The sequence below is a fragment of the Falco biarmicus genome, chromosome 3 (genome assembly GCF_023638135.1).
Source record: "Falco biarmicus isolate bFalBia1 chromosome 3, bFalBia1.pri, whole genome shotgun sequence".
Classification (NCBI taxonomy): Eukaryota; Metazoa; Chordata; class Aves; order Falconiformes; family Falconidae; genus Falco; species Falco biarmicus.
The window spans coordinates 52,705,783-52,727,567 of NC_079290.1; the positions used below are offsets into that span (position 1 = coordinate 52,705,783).

The 21,785-nt window shown below is 42.1% G+C and overlaps 2 protein-coding genes across 5 annotated transcripts in view; both read right to left on the minus strand.

Annotated features, from left to right (window-relative positions):
* Positions 1-1,525, minus strand: part of MEP1B (meprin A subunit beta) — a 32,462-nt gene extending 30,937 nt beyond the window's left edge. Inside the window, exon 1 of the mRNA XM_056333712.1 lies at positions 1,463-1,525. Coding sequence (XP_056189687.1) covers positions 1,463-1,525 — 63 coding nt within the window. The remainder of the gene's footprint in view (positions 1-1,462) is intronic.
* Positions 1,526-9,437: 7,912 nt separating this feature from the next.
* On the minus strand, positions 9,438-20,661 carry RNF138 (ring finger protein 138). Of its 4 annotated transcripts, none has more exons than XM_056332490.1 (7): positions 19,854-20,661; positions 18,305-18,470; positions 16,687-16,802; positions 15,113-15,181; positions 14,518-14,623; positions 13,602-13,675; positions 9,438-12,209 (listed from the first exon to the last, which is right to left on the minus strand). In XM_056332490.1, the coding sequence occupies exons 1-6, from the start codon at positions 20,486-20,488 to the stop codon at positions 13,637-13,639; spliced, it is 1,131 nt and encodes a 376-aa protein (XP_056188465.1). In that variant the 5' UTR covers positions 20,489-20,661; the 3' UTR covers positions 9,438-12,209; positions 13,602-13,636. The 4 variants fall into 4 exon arrangements, with proteins under 4 accessions (XP_056188465.1, XP_056188464.1, XP_056188463.1 ...); XM_056332489.1 differs by having other exon boundaries at positions 13,602-13,709; positions 15,113-15,178; positions 19,854-20,655; XM_056332488.1 differs by having other exon boundaries at positions 13,602-13,709; positions 19,854-20,647.
* Between the last annotated feature and the right edge of the window lie 1,124 nt (positions 20,662-21,785).

The following is a 21,785-nucleotide window of genomic DNA, read 5'->3' on the forward strand; positions in this document are numbered from 1 at the left end:
TTCAAGTGCATCTTGAATAGGTGGGAAATATCTCACCTACTGTAATCATGTAAAAACTAAGTAAGCAGACTCATTAAGTGATCAGTGGAGAAACAGATAGGTAATTCATCTGTCCCTAAAATATCTATGGCACCACCATGATGGTCTGGAATCTCCAGAAGGTGATCCATCTCACCTAGCTTGGACATCTAACTCAAGGATGATAAATCACCCAAATGAAAATTTCCCTGTATCATCACCATGAACTTCAGTTGGAGCATAGTCAACCAGTTTGGATGAGACACCCTAACTATCAGTGTTTTCTCCAGACGACATAACTCCTAGTACTGGCATCCAGAAATATGAAAGAAGCTCTTCCTGGCCATAAGGCACATGGAAATGAAACAATTACCCCTGGTGATGAGAAGCCCCTGTCTCACACAGGAGCCAGTTATGAGGAGTCCGTTTGATGTATGATAGCTTGTGGATATTAGTAGCACCTACATCACCTACTACAGGCTTTACAAAAGCCTGTAGAGGAATCTAACCAAAGCCGAGACTTGACTTTCCAAATGGTTGGGAACAGGCAGTCACGATGAGTGGCAGAAATACAAGTGCAGTGTGGGGCTGGGGTAGTGGGGATACAGGAAGGCTACCGGAGTGTGGGGCACATGAGGTTGAGCTCTTGACTTAGATGTATGAGCATGTGTTAGTGGAGATGAAGAGATTATGACTGCCACGGTGAGGTAATTAGAGCTGGATTCACAGAATCAGTTTAGTTGCATAACTTAAAATACATAACGTTATTCCACTTAAGTAATGTCACAGTAAGTAACATCTTACTCTGAAGAATACTCTGCAGCTACGAGCAGCTGAAATGAACTTTCAACAGCCTACTGGTTTTTGTTCTCCAAAATAATTATGTTGTGTTTTACCAAGATTCCTGGCCTCTACAATAAATTATCACAAGATGAGCAAAATGCTACATTTCACTACAAAAGACAGGAAATACAAAAATCTAAGCTGGTTATTTTTGGCATTAAATGGTTTGGCTGGAGTGGAGGAAGAGAGAACAGTCATTTCCAAGTATGTCCCGCGGCTAAAAAAGCTTCAATTTCAGTATCAAATATACTGTGTTGCGGGGTGGGGAAGAATCATATTTCCATTCAAATATGGAGTAGTAAAATAAATTTTAATACTTATCTTGGTTCTAACCACAGATTTGATATTCTGATAATGATACTTTGAATATTATGGGACATTTTGTTTAGGTGGGGAATGCAAGATAAGCTCTTCCCATGTATAGCCAGGCCTACTAAAAATAGCAGCACTAAAACCCCAAAGAAACTGAAATCTTTCTCTCTTCCATGCAGATGACAACATGCAACATGCAACATGACTTAAGTCTTTTCCTCTGAAATTTACCTTAAGCTGTATTGCTTACTCGATCAATATAAAGAATATACATTCTTTGTTTTCTTACCTGACTCCAGACCACCTGGAGAAGCAGCCAAGTTAGGACCACAGGCACAGAAAACCAGCCCATGTTGATCTCCAGTCAGCAGTTGCATGGACACAATTTCAGACCTCCTTGGTATTTAAGGCAGTAAAAATCATAAACAAAAACCTTTGTCCTTTCATTGGTAATTAACCTGCCTACCTTTTTCTTGTCCAGTAAGCAAAGTCCATCTTTACTACATTATAATAACTAACATATACTTGAACTATTCTTAAGCACTGTTATGAGAAAAAGCATTGGACACGAAGGGAAACACAGGGTGAAATGGACACAAGAAAATGGAAATACAGAGGAAATGGACATACTGAAATACAGGGAATTCCATTTAAAGATAAGAAAACCTTTTTTTTTTATTCTAATGGTTTTTAAGCGCTGGAGTAAGTTGCCCAGAGAAGTTGCGGAGTCTCCATCTTTGCAGACAGTCAAAACCCAACCAGATACAGCCCTGAGCGAGCTGCTGCAGGTGGCCCTGCTGCAAGCAGGATTGGGCTGGCTGATCTCCAGCGGTGCCTTCCAACCTCAGCCATCCTGTGATTCAGTGAATAAAGCCAGCACTACCTTTTGAACAACAGAAAGCTAGCAAGACTCTTGGCAGTTGAGACATACTAATAAATATGTATTTTTTGACAAAAAGTGAAAATGAGAAACGTGTGCACATTTAAAAAAAATATCTGTCAGCAACATAATTTCGGTATCTTGCTTTTAGAAAAAGCAACGTCATTTCTATTGTTGCTTATGTGAAACACTGTATTTGTCACTAACTCAAATAATGGTATTCTCCTGCATTATTTAAAAATTACATTATTTAAAAATTCCATACCATTGTACTATCACCACTCTCTGACTCTTTGGAGTTTTAGTTTCTTCCAACTTCAGTCATCTCTTCTGCTTACTAGCTGCTAGAGTGCTGAAGTTGCCAGTTTCTTCTTATGCTCTAAACTGCTCTTATGCTCAATTACGTGTGGTAATTGTATGATCAGACTGGGCTAACCTTTTACTTTCCCAGACCAACTATCTGGTTAGACCACTGTAAAAACTAAAAATGTTATTTACATTTTGTAGTGTAAATAGACTCCCAAACAATTATATCAAAATTAATAACATTTCCCATGCTATTTCAAGTATCAAAGCTGATAAGAAAGAACGAGTTGATCCTAAGTAATGAGGGCACCTGAGCAATTTCTCACTGCTCAGATCCATGCTTATTGCATTGCTGATCCATTGGGGAGTAGCAGTGGTAGATACTGTTTTTATAATGTTATGGGTTTTTCTAGAAAAGTAACACTAAGTATTGTAATCCTTTACCCGCCAATAATGGTGGTGTCAACTGTTTCTCAAATCAGTCATGTTTGGAAGGTTGAACAGCTCTTCTGTCAAGGTTTCTTCTGCAAGTCCAGCAGTCCTTGAATGCTGCATGCTGTCATCTTCATCTGCTGGGAGATGAGGGTACAGGTCATTTTGGAGGCTCTCTAGGTTAGACTGGCTATGACCACGGTAACAGGTCCTTGGAACCAAATGGAACGGATCCATACATTGAAACATTTGGTGCTAAGAACCTGGCCATCTATGCCATACACGTCTCAAAGGATTTTACTTCACAGGCCGATTCTGATTTGGTCCCAAGGACTGGACATCAGTGGTGGCAACTGGACTGCATTACGTGAGGATCTGAAAAACATATTCTGGTTTAGTTCCAAAACGATTAAATTTGGACACACCAAAACTGCCTTGTGATGTGAACTAAAGCATGGTAAGTGGGAATGATGATGACACTTGCTTAAAAAGTACACTCCTGATCAAAACTAAAAGACTAATGCAGCTGCACCCATTATTCCTTGATTGTAGTACCTTACAAGTGTTTTCCTGAGATGGTAGAATATGAACTCAAATGAAATAGCACTTTCTTTGGTCTTACTACTTGGTGTTGGAAGAAAGCCTAAAAGCCTGTTTTTCTACTTCTTCGCTCCCTTTTACATGCAAATGATCAAGCCAATCTGCTCTCTGTTCCCACATCCCCACTTCTAAGATACATCAACCAGCACAGAGACCTCACACCAACCTTTTCACAGTAGGAGATGGGAGGATGACTGTCCTGTTACAAAAAGGGGCTGTATGAACCTCTGTGTCATGACCATCGCTGCTCTCAGGACTGGCTGAAAAGTGAGTTACCCAAAGAAAACACTAGAAGGTGTTGGAATTGGCACTTAGTGACATCAAACAGAGAAGTCACCAAAGTTATATACTAACCCTGCATTGTAAAATACTCCCCCTATACACATTTTTCCTCCAATTCACACTGCTTTTTAATTAATATTTGGATAGATGGTGAGCATTTTCAGATGTACAAAAAGAATGGCAGTCTTAGATTGTGCCTTTATTCTACAGTTACCAGGGCACATAACAGCCCAAAGTAATGCACGTCCTTTCTTGACACTGTTGGGGACCTATGGAATTCAAGGATGTTATTTCCATTACCATTTTGATCTGCAGGTAGAATCCACCAGTTTTCTAACTACAAGCTCTATGTTTGAGGAAAAGTAAAAACATTAAACACAAAGCAGAAGGAGCAAGTCTTTAACTGGTTGATTGCTTTTTCCTTTCTTGCAATTCTTTGCCTTGAACATGTTCCACAACTTTTATGGGTACTAAGCTATCTAATGAGCCCTGAGTAACTATGAGAGACACCTGCAAAATCTGAGCTTTTGCCAGTCAATTACATTTCCTTCCCCATAGACCCACATGCTCCCACGCTGCTCACACAGAAGCAATGAAAAGGAAAGACATCAGAACCTGATGTGGAACTTGTTGTGGATCTACTGCAGTGACCGCTTGGCTCTCCTTCCGAGTTCACTTCCCTAGCACCAGACAGATGGGGACCACCCTGGGGGCAGACTGAGTGTTCCCTTGGACGGGCACCGTCTCTTTAAAGCCTGCCCAGTAGCACTGTTTCTGGTGGGCACTACTGGGGCACAGGTAATGATAATACTGCATTGCTTACCCCCCTGCCTTGCTGTGGAAGAAGGAATGTTCATCAGGCGTTGTCCAATGCAGATGGGAAACATCACCTGTTTTAGTATTCTTCATAAAGTTACATCTGCAGATAATAATTTGGGGATGGACAGTAATGGGAGCAGAGAGACTGGGAAAAAATGAGTGAAGTACAGGAGAGAAAGAATGCTCTCCTTAAAAACCAAAGGAACTTCAAAATGTAATGCCAAAAAACTAGAGAACCATAAAAACAACTACAAATAGCTCTATGGGGACAGTGATTTTCTAGCATTTTTGGTAGGTAGTTTCACATTTGACTAGTTTTGTTGATCTTCTGTATTTCAGCACAGATACTGTGGTAATTCTGCTATTGGTATACTGCTCAGCCAACAATGGTGATTCATGGTTGCTTGTTGACATTTGGGTGGAACCTGACTGATCGTAAATTTTAGTGTCAACTTCAAGTGCTATGAATTCATTAAATATTCTTGAAAAGTGCTGGCTTGTAGAGCGTTACGTACCCCACTTAGCCGTGCTTATAGACCAAATGTTAAAGAGTAGGAGTATACTCAAACAGTCTATTATTCTCAGATGGCAGATTGTTCCTTGCCCTGCCTCGAGCTCCCTGCATTATCCTGCACAATTTGTTTCACGTTTTCAGTTAATCTCCCAAATGTGGATAACACTGTAATAGTATCTCCTTGGCTGATAAGGCAAAAGCAGTAATGAAGATAAGAGTTGTCAGATAAACCTACAAGATAAGAGACCCTCAATCAAATCCAAAATTTTTCAAGTTGAACAGCTAAGTACTTCAAGTTAAGACACTCCAATGTTTTCAAAACCTAGTGGATGTCACATGGAATACGATGTAAGAAAGTGAAAATCCCAACATATCAAATACAAGTGTTCCATCTTCTTGCAGAGGAGCAAAGAAGGCATGTTTTCTTTGATTAAGGGTTATCAAGAAAACAAAGCAGACCTTCAGTTTCCTCGCACTGCTTAGCTACAGGTAAATTAAAAAGCAAGGTTAAAAAGCAAACAGCAGAAGCTTGGGTGTGCAACATTTCATCCCTTCCTGCCCACTGCCACTCCAGACATGTACTTTAACCATTATCTTTTATTTTGTGTGAGAAAACAATCTTTCGTAAATCAAATAATTACTCATACAGGATTACACCTCTCCCCCTTTCATGGGAAAGTGAATCATGTCTGACATGTTTTCACACAAACATATTTTATGGTAAATATGAATCAGATTACAGCGTGAAACAAACTGTGACTGATACACAGCTACTGAAGTGGCTGTAGCCAGCCACTAAGTATCATGCCACTGCAGAAGCATACTCCAGGGACACTTCATCCTCTCTGAGAATGGAGCATGAGCCTTAGCAGAAGAATTTCCCTCTTCATTCCAGAGGCCTGCAGCAACCCCAAACTATTGCACGTGCTGCCAGGGAACAACTTTAAAGGCCTAAGCAATACAAAGGGTTACGGAAACATACCTGTACTTGGCACCTGGTGGACCTCATCCCCGCAGCAGATGGAATTAGCGAGGTCGTTGCCATGCGTGCAGCTTCAGCGAGCAAGAAGCCAGGAATCAGCGATAACCCCCGGCGCTCACGACGGCGGAATGCAGCAGTCCTCAGCTGCCCTCGTGTGACGCCGGTGTGCACTGCAGCGCCTCGGGCTTGGAGGCGACCCCTAAAGAACGCGTTTGGGGAAGGAAAGGTCCTGCAGGTAAACGGAGGTGGCGTGAACACCTTACGGTTTACGTTCACTCGTGAACTGGGGAGCGCTCAGGTCTTCCCGGAGTGGATCCCTGCGGGAACACAGCTTATTTGCCACAGGTGATAAAGCACCCCAGTAAACCTGCAAGTTGGAGGTTTTAAAGTTAGAAAGATCCTTTCTGTAGATTGAAATGATCCCAGTCACTTAACCTCTAAAACATAGGAAAGATTTACGACGTTTTATGAAATACCTGGATAGAAATCCCGTATCTAAGAGAGTCTCAGAGTACAACTCCTTAGTGAATTAGCATCCTTAAATACTATCCTTACTTAGAAACAAGCCAAAAATAGTCAGTGCCCTCTTGTGGTTTGACTTACGAAAGAAGAAAAATTCACAAAAGAAACTTAAGTTGAATACAACTGAGGTGGCACATAAAACACACCTTCTGCGACACTAGTGCCACAGAAGCTACCCTGGAGAAAAAACCCACCGTCTTCCTACTGTCTTCTGCCCACACGTGCAAAACCAGAGAACCTAATGCAAGGCTTTCGGAAAAACAAGTACTCATTGCCATTAAAGACCCTGTCTGCATGAGATGGTTTTGATCTTAAACATCATCCTAATCTCTTCAATGCAAAAAGACACCCCCCAATGAAAAAAACAAAACAAAAAACCAACACCAAAGTAAATACTTTAAAAAGCATTTTAAAGCAATAAAATCTGACTTTCAGATTCTTTCAAACTGCAAAAATTCTGAGATATATAAACTCCTCCAGCTGTAGAAGCAAAGATGGCAGGCAAACTCTGGAAATTATTGATGCTAAGTTTCTTAGTTACTGTATTTACCCCTGAGGCTCACATCAGCCCCCAGATGTTGAGGGCACAGCCAGAGGAGCTTATAAAACATGCAGATTACAAAACCATACTTAGCAGCTAAGTCATATAACCTTAGTTATCCAGTTGCTGATTAACTTTAAAAGACAAAAAGGGGAGTGGGAGGGAAACAGCATAAACTCAGGAGAAATGCTGTAGGGAAATACATACAGAGGAAAATGGGTGGTGGGACACTGGAACAGGTTGCCCAGAGAAGCTGTGGATGCCCCATCCCTGGAAGTGCTCAAGGCCAGGTTGGATGGGGCTTTGAGCAACCTGGTCTGGTGGAAGGTGTCCCTGCCCGTGGCAGGGGGATTGGAATGAGATGATCTTTACGGTCCCTTCCGACCCAAACTACTCTATGATTCTATGAAAAAAGAGAGAGACAGAAACAAAAAAGAATGTAAATGAATAGTGAGGAGCACTTTTCTCTTGCTTAAGCATCCTCACAAGCCACAAAAACCATATTCTGTCACTAAGCCCTGGGAAATGGGCTGCAGTTTCATGGAGCTAAGGAATGCATTCTAAACGTATGCAGAGGATTTAAGGCAAAGATTTAAAATTGAATTACATATCTTCCACAGGATGCATTTTGCAGGGATGACCTTTTTTTTTTTTTCTTTTTCTCCAGTTTCCTAACAGCTTGGGGAATGGTGGAGGAATAAGCATAAAATTTACTTTCCTAGCTTTTTCCTGATCATGTCCACAAAAACAGAGAAATATGACTGTGGAGGAAGAAAAAAAACCGCAAAAAACAACATTACAGATAGAATAAGGCTGGTTAGGGCTGGAAAATGAAAAGATGAAAACAGTTTGAGGAGAAACAGTAGACCTACTTTACTTATGGCAGTGGCGGGAGAAGCCTATACTTTGACTTAAAGTCTGGTTATTCACTGGGAAGCAGCAATTTTAACATTATTAAAAAACCTTCTCATAGCAGAGGCCTGAATTTTTCTCCTAAAGTTTTCAAACATACCCACAACAGGACACCAAAGAAACCTGCTATCTAGAGCAAGTTTAAATGTACACTGTACAGAGAACAGACTACGTAGTGTTTGTCCCTTTTCATCAGTTTCTCCAATTCCAAAAGAAACCTGAAGATGCTTTTGTCAGATACTCTTGTAGCCCTGCTTGCCTGCAATAAAACAACCCTTGGCTGCCAGGTTTGGCAGCTATTTCACAGATGGCACAGTATTTACAAGACACAGCAAACAGCACATTTCTTACGAGCACCCACGAATTAGTGTGTCTGTTTCAGCATAAAAAAAAAGGATACAAAAAACACACTTAGCTGTACTCTTTTATAGCAGTCCTCACAGACACTTACGTGTTCAAATCTTAACTCTGAAGCCATATCTAAAAAAAAAAAAGGGACCCAGGAATGCTTCCGAAGCACAGAAAACCTTCCAGCCCTGACTACCTGTCAGAAGTTGACCTGGGTGCACAAAGGTCACCCTCTCCTCCTGGGAATGAAGCCCTGGAGCAGGGCAACAGGGGCTTCTACAGAGCTCACATATCCTACAACCAACATGTTGCCAATGAGAATCAAACGCACTGAGTGCATTCTCTCTGAATAATGAAATATGCATTGCTGTAGTAGAAGGAAATCAAATGGAATCTCTAATAAAGGGCTTATAACCAGATTTAGAAGATACAGTGATTTATTTAGAGCTCAGAAAACTAGATTCCAAGGGGAGAAAGAACAATAAACAAAAAGTAAATTTGCATAATTTTGCTATATTTCTATAATTCAAAATAAGGCTTTAAGTCAATTCCATAACCATATTATCACCTGTATGCCCTTAGAATGTAAAAGCACAAGAAGTAACTACGGTTGTTTCAGTTCAAAAATACGGGGTGGAAGAATAAATCTAGATGCCACCTTGCTAGTCCAACAATGCAACCAGCCCAAACTTACTGACAAGTCTTTCCTCAGAACACCATTAACCCTTCTTAGTAAATCTACCTTTAAATAATGAGGTTTGCTATTGGCCCCGAGCGTTACATACCTCTTTCTCTCTGCCTTTAAGGATGTTATTTCTCTATTAACATTACATGGCACAGCAACTTACAAACATGGAAGGGAAAAAAGAAGTATAAAATAAGTTTTGGCCAACTTATCTTTTCTGCTTCATAGAAATATCTTAAGATGTGATATAAGTTAGCTTGTCAGCTCATTAATGGATCATGAGCCACAACTCATCGGTTCCAGCAGCATACATGCCATTCTAATCATTCAAAGTGTGAAGGCATACAACTGACCACGTACTTAAGTTTAGAAAGCATCTAAAAGGGAAGAAGTAGCATAAAGGAGACTGATCATCTTTATTATGCAACAAAAAGACAAAGAGAAAATAAAATACTTTAATAGGAGAAAAAATAGAAGGAACAATTCAAACATAACATGGCATATTGAAACCATACACAATGCAACATGAACATGAAAACATTGTTAAACAGCAATCTTCTAGTAAAGATTGCATGTTTTGAGTACAAGCATCACCCACCACAAATACACAGCTTTTTGTGCATGTCTGGGTTTCAGTGAGAAAGATCACGACCAGCACCATCACATTTAAACAGACTGTTTCGTTTTCATTAAACGCTTACCTAGTGAATGTATTGGATGCAACCCCTTCATACTAAAAGTATAAAAACTTCAGCAAGGCAGTGCCTGCCAATACAGATTTTAACATATGCAAATAAAGAGGATAAAAATTTTGCAAGTTTTTTTTAATATTGCATTTATACACACTTGTTGCTTTAAAATGTGTATTCAAGTCTCTCGACATTTAAACATGACTAAAATGCACAGCAACTATGCACCTAGTGACAACTAATTATTGCTATAGAAAAATTTGTTTCCCAGAGTTTTAAAATAGATGTTAATTTGTTCAAGTAATAGAAATAACTAGTTCCAGTGTCCATGAGGCATTCTGAATCTGTATTGGCTGTAGGCATTTATTGCCAGTTCATAGAAATATTTTACTGAATCTAAAAAAGTTAACTAAACTTACATATAACTATTAAATTCCTTAGGAAATGTATGCAGTAATAAAACCACCACGGTAAGCGTTTTTAAAAAGCTAAAACTTTAGCATCAGGCTACCTTGAAAATTCCTTTCTGTCTAAGGGCACTATTTCATAGCTGGCTTTATAGAGCAAGAGAGAAAGTAAAAATCCAAACAACTTTCAGTTGGGTCAGTGAACCACTCCAAATCAGCATGTGGTCACACAAGTACTAGAGCTGAGAGACAAGTGAGAATATGCAGACAAGAGTATGGGGGGCAAACAGGCAAGTTGGAGTACAAGATCAAAGCATGGCCCGCTGTCAAAATACTGCATTAAGTCAGTAACAAAATGCAAGACATGTTAAGCTGTTATAAAAACGATATAACCTCCAGACGTTTCTGAAATAGCCAACTCTCTCTGTATGTTAGCCAGCTATGACTTCAGTAATGTTTTACACTCTTAAAAAATATAAGGTAGTAACGTTAAGTTACAGTGTATATTGTTTTAGTTCCAACACTCAACAGGCTAGAACCAAGATTCAGTTCTGAAATCAATTACATTGCAGAGTGAGGCATTTCAATCTTACCAGTTTTGGAATATGAAATAGCCCAGTATTTAAAGAATAATCAAAACCCCTATTTGGAGAGCAAATGGGAGCCAGGGCACAAGAAGCCTACTGTACTTTGGCTGCACAACTGATATTATTACACAGAAATCACCAACTAGAGTAGGAAAATTACTGGGGATGTTTTCCACCACATATACAATACCCATAAAGTAAGGCTTGACAACAGCTGATGGTGACACAGGATGAAAAGTCAGTCCCAATAGATACTCAGAACAGTCTCTATTTAAAACTCCAAAATGTAAGCTGTGCAGCTTGCTTTCCCCTTCTCCCCATTAGTATTAAATAAAATACCTCAAAGTTCTTTTACAGATGGATTTTCCATTTAAATTCAAAATTGCATTATTGCTGTTTTCTGATTTTAATGACAGTCTTGCTGGGAATGTGGAAATCTAGAATAGGAACTCTTAAAATATGTTAGAGCAAGTTTTTCTTCTCAACTGTTCTTTCAAGCCTTTGGATACAGGAGATGACCAAGTTTTAAACAGTCTTACCAAAATAAACAAGTTAATTTATGAGCGTTGGTAGGTCTGAAGCCAGTTAGTTCTCTAGTTACACAGCCTTCCATGAAAGGCAGGACCAAAACTTGAATTCCAAATACAGCAACAGAAGTTTGTAAAAAGTTCTAACAAAATGAAAAACTAGCTGGTCGCAGTCATATACCCAAAAAGTGTATCTTTTGCATGTCATCTTGAATTTCTCACAAAGTACGTCATCTTCCTTATAGTTGGGAGTACAGGGGAAACTCCTGACCCATCACTTCAGGAAGGAAGTATCCTTTCTCAGTTATGCTCCAAAAGGGGAAAAAAATAGATATAATTATTCCCAGGCAATGGCATCATTCTTTCTCAGTGAAAGGTGGAAAAAAAAACCTGCTCTGCATTGTTGATCTATAGAAAACAAATATTTTTATTTCTGAAGTTGTTGTTATTTTCATTCACATTATAACAGTAAAAAACAAATCACAACATCAAACAAAACTTTGCTCTTGGGCAGGAGGAAAAAACTTTCATCTCATAGATAGCTTAGCAGATGACAACTGAACTTAAACTCAGTGCAACAGAGCACCTCTGCATGTCTTTCTAAAGATACTTTCAAAGTTGGTTTTGGTGAATTAAAATACCTGACATTATAAAAGAAGCCATGTAATTAGCACAGTAGTAAAAGTTAGAGAAAATAAGACAACAGCGAGCGGTTCCAAAAAGGTCCCTAAATACACAGGGCCAGATCTCAGTAAAGATGTCAAGCTTGAGTTTCAGCAAAATCATTTATGAAAAGTCCTTATGAACACACAAAAAAATTAAGCCTGAAAAATGGTTACTGAATAGCATTTTTATTAATATACACTTCAGATCAGTAACAGAATTAATGTAATTTTTCTCTCAGATAATTAGTAAGATGACGGGGGGCTATACTTTAAAAGTTCACATGACAGGATTCTTGAACCGCATTTTGGTATTGGGCTTCTTCATCAAGCTGAAGATTCTAAACAAAACAAAAACATAATCAAAATGGACAAATACTCAAGATGTACCATAATCCTTAGCTTAATCATTCATTTTCCACATTTTTACATAGGAATTAGCACCTAGATGAAGACTTTCCATCTTTATGTGTACTAATGATTGTTTATGTTGCACAGTATCTTTTACTTAACCAAGTACCAAGAGATACATGAGATGGGAGAAGAATCAGAAGAGTGGGGCAAGGCTCATTAAGCAGAAGGGTCCATCTCCTCTCCCTGGCACAATTACATTACAGAACAACCAGCTCAGGCAAGCTGACTGTCACACAATTCTTAGAACAGGGCTTCCAACCAGCCATAATATCCTCCGTTAATAAAACCAAAATGTGATCCCCAAACAACAGTAATCATAGATTGTTGAGAATATACTGCTTCAAGTGAGAAAGAAAACACGTAGCACAAAAGATGGGTGGTTAACCCTGCCACTTTTGAAGAGCTATCTTGCAAGTCATTAATAGGCCAAAGTAATACACCTTTTTAATGCAATTCCAGCAGCTTCCCAGTTTTACATCCTCAAACATGCAAGATGCACTCATATTATATTGAAGAGTCCAATAGTTCTTTGTCACAGATCACTCAACACAAAGAACCATATGCATCACCTTTGCCATCTTTAACCAGTAAGGCTGCCTATGCCTCAAATACTATGCTTGTCCCACACAAAGCTCAAGCAGGGTACCCCAAAGCCTGTCAAACTCTGTAGAAACTACAACACAAACTCTCTAGCTCTCTGGTCCCACCTGCAAATCAAATGGTTGGCTTGACTTATGATCCATCCCCTGTCTACATCTGTGTATGTAGTTCTGCACCTGCTCCAAGGTCATTTACCCAAAGCAAGACTAAAAGGCGGCAACCAGAACAGTGATTTAATGACGTATCTCTTTTTCACATTGCAGCCTCTCTCACAACACACTGGAAGAGAGGCTGTAGCAGCAATACCAGCTAGTCAAGCTGCACTTTGAGTCCTGAGAATTGTGATTTTGGCATTTCTGCCATAAAAGGTCAAAAATGTCAATAAAACAGAGTAGCGTCTATTTTATTTCCCCCAGAAGCAGCAGCAATAAACTGTTTTGGAGGAACAAATAGTTCTGATTGAGAACACTAAGCTAAAGACTTAAGTCATCAGTTTGGAACAAAGCTTAAATGTTGACAACACCTATTCCCAGTAGCACTTCATGTTGGTAACAGGAAGTTTAAGAACAGACAGGCCTACTTCTGAATTCTGTACAGTGCAGGAACACAGCATATCCAGAGCACAAACACGTTTGGTACAAATGTTTTATTTGGCATTTTAATTTGTAGAAAAAAATTTACCATTTACTCCCCTATGCATCGAAGAAGAAAAAGCTTACCACAAATTCTCCGTAGTCAAACCGGTGTCTTAGATTTAGATGGCTAACAAGATTTCTAGTAACCTGGTTAGTATCTGCCCAGGGAAGAGATACACAAATAGGACAAATCTGAATTTGGAGAGGAAGGGGAAAGAGAGAGAATTAAAAAAAAAAGTTATTGGTAATACAGAATGCATTAAACACATGTTCTACAGGAATAACTAGTCTACTACTCATTCACAACCAAACCAAAACAGCCATGTTCACATAGAATTGTAGTCATAAGTATTCTTTTCTTCATTTGTGTAACATTCAAAAATTACATTTCAACTTGCCAAATTTTTTAAGTGTTTCTCTTTGGAGTAGAGGATTATCATGTCTGTCTGGTACTGTTTTTGTCAATTTCTGTTGTTTAAAGTTTAAAAAAAATGTGATTACTGCATCCTACTTATTGTTTGGGAGAACTGTCATACAACTGAGATCATCAAGTAAGCCAAAAGAAAAAATAACACACCCTATCCAGATGAAAAGAATAGAAAACCAAACAGATTTTTCTCCTTCAGTCCCTCTGATTACCTTAGATTACTTTTCAAGTAACTATAGGTTTCACATGAAACAATAGTTACATTACAAATGGGATTCTATTGAAACAGATCTGAAATACTAAATGAAGAAGAGTGTCAGGCTCAAAAACCGAGTCTGTTTCACATCAAGATAAATGAGACAGAAAAAGTCCGAAATGCCTTAGAACCGACAAGCTGGACAAGAAACATTATCACATGAAAGTCACTCAAGTTACATGCACTGCATTAAGTATATTGCCTTTCTCAGACCACAGTGATCTTTACAGATACAGAATAGCTACTGCACATTTTAAATTGTCCATGTAATTATAATGAAAGTAGCTTAAGAAGCATACATAAGCAATTCTACTTACTACAGGAACTATCTGATAAAGATGTCTATTATTACAGTGATCCAGCAAGCGTTGTCTGGTAAAATTGGCTTCCTGACACAAGGGGCATTTGAAGGTTGGGTGTCCACTGTAAAAAGAAATACGCAGTATTAAACAAAATAGTTTTAGAAATAGTATTACAGAAAGCTTAATTCATCTGTTGTCTTGTCATTGCTTTCCCTTAATTTGATAACAAGAACACCCCATCCTCACTGACATAGTAGGGGATGTCGTGGACTTCCAGTGTTACTACCAAATTGCAATTTAAAGCACATTTCTTATTTTTATGCCTAAATGCATTCTTCTGAGACTTGGACTTTAGAAAATTCTTTTGTTCCAACTGCATCTGCACCCTGCTTTTAGTTACTGGTAACATCTTTTAGTGCGTACCCTTCAGGAAAGTACTGAAAAAAACAAACTTCTTACATATAGATGCAAATGTAGAAGAAACTATGGGGGTATTTTAATACAACTTATTGTAGGTTTTTGTGTGAGTTATTTTTAAAGTTAGTAGAAGCTTGCACTATGACTATCTGGATCTGTTTTAATAATAACAACAGAAAAACAAGCGGCCTACCTTGTTTCTCCTTGAAGTATTTGATTACTAGACATCTCGCCATTATCAGATATTGCATCACTTCTGCTACTTTAAATGAAGTCAAGAAAAAAGAAAAAACAATGAAAATTGAGATTATTTTACTCTACTATCAAAATTTTTATAAGCTTCACAGTAACAGTGTGGGGGAGGAATCCATTAAGCCCCATTAATTTCAAGGTAAAACATACGGCAGCACATATTTTAACTCTCACAGCTTTTCCTTTGGATCAAGGTTTGTCTCAGTATTTAGCTACCATGATGACCCTTGGTGGAATACTACAAAACTTTATAGGAAAGTGGTATACAATACAACAAACATTTAGCCAACAAGAACGGCACTGGAGATTACAGCCAAGTAGCTCAAAAAGCATTATGAATTACGCGAATGTAAGACAGGCAGCATCTTCTAAATTTTTTGACTTAGATCTATGTAAATAGGCATTTAACTGCCATGTGTTTACACAAATAATTGACAGCTTTCAACTAAAACAAGATAAATTTTCTTACACTGAGTATAAACTAAATTATTTTCTAAAGTAAGAGTGAAGACAGGAACATTTTAGAAAGTAAAGTTGACCACATATGCACCTCTAGCTAAGCCACAAAAACTGCTCAGACACTGATCATTCTAAGACCATGAGTATTTACAGTCACAAATCTGGTCACTGTACATTTTTTATACTTCTGTAATATTATAAACACAGGTATTCTACTGTGGTGTAGTCAGTAAACAGTGATATAACAATATCCAGACACTTTGGTGAAACATTGCTGCAGCTAGTTCTGGTAACAGCTTAAACTTCCGCTTTCAATATGCTGATGGGTTGAAAACCAAACACAGAAGTTCAGACTGCTAAAAATAGAAAACAGATGTCAAAAGAAAGTAAACAAAGGACAGGCTATATATAATAAAACCCTATGAAACTAATATGTAAAAAAAGGTCTTCAAAAATAAGCAAAAATCCCCAGCCAAACTAAATACATCAGTGAGAAGGTATGAAAAAAAGTTTTTTAGCCTTACTGCCTGAAAACAAATGATACGTGTCATTTGTATTTTATGGTGTGTAACGTACTGGAGTTCCTTATACATTTTATAAGAGATCAGTTCAAAAGTTCAAAAGAAATTCAATCAGAAAGCAAAAGCTTGCACAGTTATGTTTTGAAACAGGATACCCACTAAAACAGACTTAGGAAAGGCGGGTAGGGGTGGGGTGGATGGGTAAAGAGAGAACTTCCCTGGGGCTAGATATTACGAAATATGTTACCAAGTAAGCTGCTCGAACGCTGTCAAGGCAAGGAAAGCAAGCTACAAATTCTATACACCTTTAGGAGTCCCTAGAAGACATTTCAAACCATCATGCAGAAAGGTTTTCTTCTGTATGCTAAGGGTGAAGAAAAAGACCTAGAAGAACCGTCAGTTTTTTTAAAATCACAAAAATATGGACAATAATTGTTGCAAAAAGAAAGCACACCCTGGAAAAAAAGAATACTTTCTGGGGGCAGGTGAGGGGGAAGAAGAAGATGCATTATTATACATAAAACACCCTAATTACCTGTTCCCTGTTGAATCTTGAGAAATCTGTAAGTTTGGAATAATAGAAGAAACACCATATTCATCCTGATACTTCTTACACGTTTTATAATGCTGTCTCATCCACGAAAATCTAACCTGTAAATGAAATGCCAAATTATTGAATTTATACTAAACAATCCAGGGATAGAAGGAAGAGAGAATTCTGCCAACAGAAAGCAATGCGTGCAGGAATTATATAGACATCATATGCAGCAGAAACAAGAACCTGCGTCTCCCCTCTCAACATGAACACTTTCCTCAACGGGAGATCTTCAATTCCTTTTTCCATAGAGCTTCTGTCACACTGTGAGATTGGAGAACATTCCCACTCCCCAAATCCCCAACAGCCAGGCATCTGAGAGCTCTCTCAGGGGTGAAAGATGCAAGTGAACTCCATTTAACTGAAACAAAGTCACAGAAACTATACCTCCCACATCCAGGATCAGTAACTGATGAGCTACAACAGAGACGGACCGTGAGGATGGGATAAGCACCACTGCTCCTTCAGTCTTCTCTGGCCTGCTATTACCTTGTGCAGAGTAAAATCTTTCTGCATTGGGTGTGTTCCAAGAATATATAACTTTTCTCTTTTGGGGGTGGGGAAGAGGTGAATGAACACCAACTTAAGGCTGCCTATCCATCTTAAATGCAAGGTAAGCCAAGGAGTTCCTTAGATTTGTCAGAAGACAGCTGTACTGGACATGACCTAAGTCAGAATTTCAGGTCCAACAACACTATCAGAAAATGCTCGCAGGTTTAGAGGCTGAACAAATCACATCTCACACACCTGTGCCTAAATTCCATTAAAGTTCTTCTTGGGATCTGTTTGGTTCTTCCCTCCTGTTTACCAGCTTGCTACCGTTTCTTTCTCCCAGCTTTTCATCCTAATGAATCATGTGGTACAAAGCAAGCAGCTCAGCTTTCCACTAGTGCTAGTCTTCACATTGGCAGAACTAAGTCCCAAGTGAAATGAAACAAGCAAAAAGACTATCTGGATTTGATGCATTTTGATGTAAACAAAACGTGTGGCTGAAATCCTGCATCCTTTTGTACTAGAAGGCAGATTAGTCTTTATTTCAGTGGGGGTCAAGATTTCACCCAATGTTCTGAAAATAATGACCCCTTTACAAAGGGAACGAAGGGAACACATTGATGGGGCGGGGGAAAACTACATATGATTGTATGAACACCAAGAGTAATTAACCCATATGTATTGGTTTTAAATTTTACAGTAGCTCTAAGCACTTCTCACAATGAAAGTTTCTGAGGTCTTCCATGTATCTGCAATTCTAATTTTCAGTTGTCTAATTTCTCTTTTTCCAGTTTTATAGCTATATCCTACCTTCACATTGTTTTGGGGAAGAACTGGCACTCCACTTAAAAGGTCTTTATAGACAATACAAGGATCCTCTTTCAGTTTACACCTGTTAGGCATACCTAGCAGGCACTGCATGCCTGGTTATATGCACAAGCCATACAAAGCCAAGTTCAAACTGCTATAGGCTCTTTAGCTCCAAGACAAGAAGGACACACGGTAAAAGTGTGTCTGGTCAAAAATAAGAAAAAATAATCCAACTTTTTGTAAAGTGTTACTCTACCTGCTTCTCACAGCATCTACAGCCCCCAGAAGCTTTCTTCATACTGTTTTCAACATCTAGAGCCCTTTTGGGATAGGTTCTTTCTTTTTTAGTCACGCTCCCCCGGCAGAGAGGACAGTGTGTTCCACTTTCTCTGATAGCTGTCAAGAAGCACTTCCTGCAAAACCTGAATTAAAAAGTTACCACAAACACAAGTTAGCAAAGTAAGGAGAGTTAGATATTTCGTCCTTGGAGAGAGCTGGGTGATTATTGAGGGGATGGGGGAAAACAGGTATTTGAGTAATAGAGCCCACCGAACACAAATCTTTACAGACATAAGCACAAGGCAATAGCGGCGCTTACAAAGAACTATACGGAAACCAGGGGCACGTGACCATGCACTTGAGGTAAAGCTCGCACCGACCGGTGCTCCTGAGCCGGACTGACCGCTAATGAGAGATTAAATGGCGCATCAAGCACGTGAGATCAGGAAAATCTTATCAGAGCAACTGCTGTTCATTGTCCTTAAGGGAGCCAAAGGCCGCTGCGGAGGCGCCGAGCCCCGAGCTCCCGCAGGCCCCGCGCCCTCCCGCCCGCCCGCCGCGGCCATCCCGCCTCTCCACCGAGTCGCGCTTCGCAACGAAACGTTCCCCTGAAAAACGCGACGGCGGCGCACTGAAAAGAGAGAACAGCTAGCTTCGGTCCTCGTTCGGAAACGAACAGGAAACTACGAAGCCGAAACCGCGAGTTAGGTTAGACGTGCGAGATGCGTTTCCACCGGCAGGAACACTCGGCCGCCACCCATCAGGCAGCCGGGGCGTGCTCCAAGAGGCGGCTGCTCTAAGCCGCCGGTCGCCGTCCGCTACAAAAGAAAGAGGCGAGGGAAGGCTGGGGCAGCCCCGGGCACGCCAGCCCCGAGGCCGGCTCCCGGCGGAGGCGTGTCAGCCCCCGCGGCGGCGGGCGGCAGCAGCCGGCTCCGCGGGTCCCGCCGCGCCTCCCGGCTCCCGGCGCGGCCGGCGCCGAGCCCAGGGGCTGCGCGCTGGGGGGGCAGAGCAGCGCCAGGCGGACACCCGGCGGAGGCGAGGCGAAGCGAAGGCTTGTGAAGGGGGCGGGGGGGGGAGCGCGGGGAGGGGGGCGGCAAGGGGGAATACCCACACGTGCTGGCAGTTCGCGGTCCTCACGGGCGTTTTGAACACCTCCTGGCAGACGGGGCAGTAAAAATCATCCTCGCTGAAGCACTCCGCCGCCGCCGCCGCCTCGGCTCCCTCGGCCATGGCAACACGTCAGGGCCTCGCCGTGAGGATCGGGGACGAGAAACAAGCCCCGCCCCAGCGAACCGAGCTCCGCTCCGCTCCCTCGGGGCGCCGCCGGGCAGCCCGGGCCGGGCACGGGGCGCGGGTCGGAGGGCGCCGGGGGGCCGGGTGAAGACGGCGGGTGGGCACCTGGCGCCAGGTGGGAGGCCGGGCTGCGGCGGAGGCGGCGGGGGAGCGGGCCCGGCCTGCGCGCCGCACGCCCCGCCCCTCCCCGCCCTCCCTCCCCGGCCGGGAAGCGCCCCCGCCCCGCGCTCTACCTGGCGGCGTCCGGCGGGGGAGCCACCGCGGCGGCCGTTCCCTCCCAGCCGCGGCTCCGGCCGGGCTCCCGGCGGCACCCACGCCCCGCCGCCGCGCTCCCGGAGGGCAGGGGCGGGACCGGGGCTTGGGTTTCCATGGCGATCGCCTCCCGGCCCGGAGGAGCTGCTCTGACACGCCGGGGCGGACTCCGCTCCGCCCTGCCCGGGGAGACTCCCCCGCTCCGCCCGCCTGCCGCCCGGCGCCGGCCCCCCCGCCCTCCCGGCCCCGCGGGTGACGGCGCCGCGCACCTCCCCTTCCGCGGGCGCCTGCGGCCGCGCCGGACAGGGCCGAGGGCCGGCGCCTCCGTGGCGGCGGGCGGTCCCACCACCCAGCATATGCCCGCCCGGGCCGGGGCTCCTCCGGTGCCAGGCGGCGACCTCCGGCTGCTGCCCCGCACGGGAGGGCAGCGTTTACGACCACCTTCTGCGCAAATAAGGCAACAGCGAAACCGTTGCTGCCTAGTTTGTCGCTTATTCGTAGATCGGCTGATACTGGCGGTGATGTTACGCGGTAATATTAGTATTATCTGGGCCAGGATTTCTGCCTCCTGAACGATGCTGACAGAACCATAAGTCAGCAGTGCGACTGTGCGCATTTCTTCCAGAATAAGGAATTATAAGAATATTGTTACAGCAATACAGTGGTGCCAACTCATTTCTCCAGGCAGAGAAGGCTTTGGGCCTGTGAAGCATGTCTGTCACTGACCTCATTTGCTTATCTGCCGAGTTATATTCAACAAACAAAATGTGGGCAATGGTCTAAAAAGAAATGGATTTGTAGCAAGTATATCAATTACAATAATTTGTAAAATTGTATTCATAATAAAATTAAGATTCAGGCTAGTCCTGGTCTCTCACCCTGTATCACAGATGTGGGACAAGGGTTGAGGAGAAGTAGGTCCAGCACCTTCTCTTCCCCCATCTCCTTGGGACTGCTGCTGTCTGTACCATAGCTAGGTGTCCACAGGGGATCGCTGGGTGGGGAGGTCCCTCCCTCTCTCACCTGAGGCTACACTTTTGGGGAAGAGAGAGTGCAAAGCACCAAGATCTGTGGTTCACATAGGCCTTCAACTTCCAGCATTTCAAAAGTGTTTAGGCCTCAAACATCCGTCAAAGCTCCTCCTTGTATCTGCCAGTGATTGGCAGTGAGAGGCAATGCCCACACCACCATCTCAGGGTTTCAAGGGGAGAGAGGGAACTGCAGGAAACTAGGCTGAAGTTCAGGTCTCCCTTCAGGTGAGGATGAGAGGTGAACCATCCTGTGAGGATGCTGTCCCGGTTCTCTTCCTCAGGATCTATCACAATTACTATTAGCTAAAAATGCTAGTATCTTCCTAAGCAAAAGCCAATGACTGCCCTGAATACCTTCTTTTTAGACCACACGGAGGCAAAATTTGAATGCCTCTGAGTACCACGAGGTCTGAAAAACTGAAGAGAAGCATGTCTGAAGCAATGGGCCCAACATAAGAGTTAAGTCACCTGGGCTGCAGTACTTACTGCCCATGTTTCAGGTCAGGGGAAAAGAACTCCTTCCTAGGCAGGGATCTTCCAGAAGACAAGCCTGGGATTTGAAGCGTTGCAGTAAGAGGTCCTCTTGCAATTTTGGCTGTGCTAGCTCAGGAGGTTACTGCTCCCCTGTGCTCTTCACTGCTCTGTCAAGGGTTAGCTAAGCTGCTAATGGGCTGGCAAAACCCCCTGCTATTTAAAGTGATTAACTGATTATCTCCTTCCCTGAAATGAAGTAGGAAGCCAGGCTGGTAGATCTGAGCAGGCTCAGGATGGGTAACATGTGGCAGTAACCTCTTCAACAGTGCAAGTACAGCCAGAAGAAGACATAGAACTATACCTTAAGTGGGAAATAGCCTGCAGAACACTTCTTGTGTTTTTTGTGTC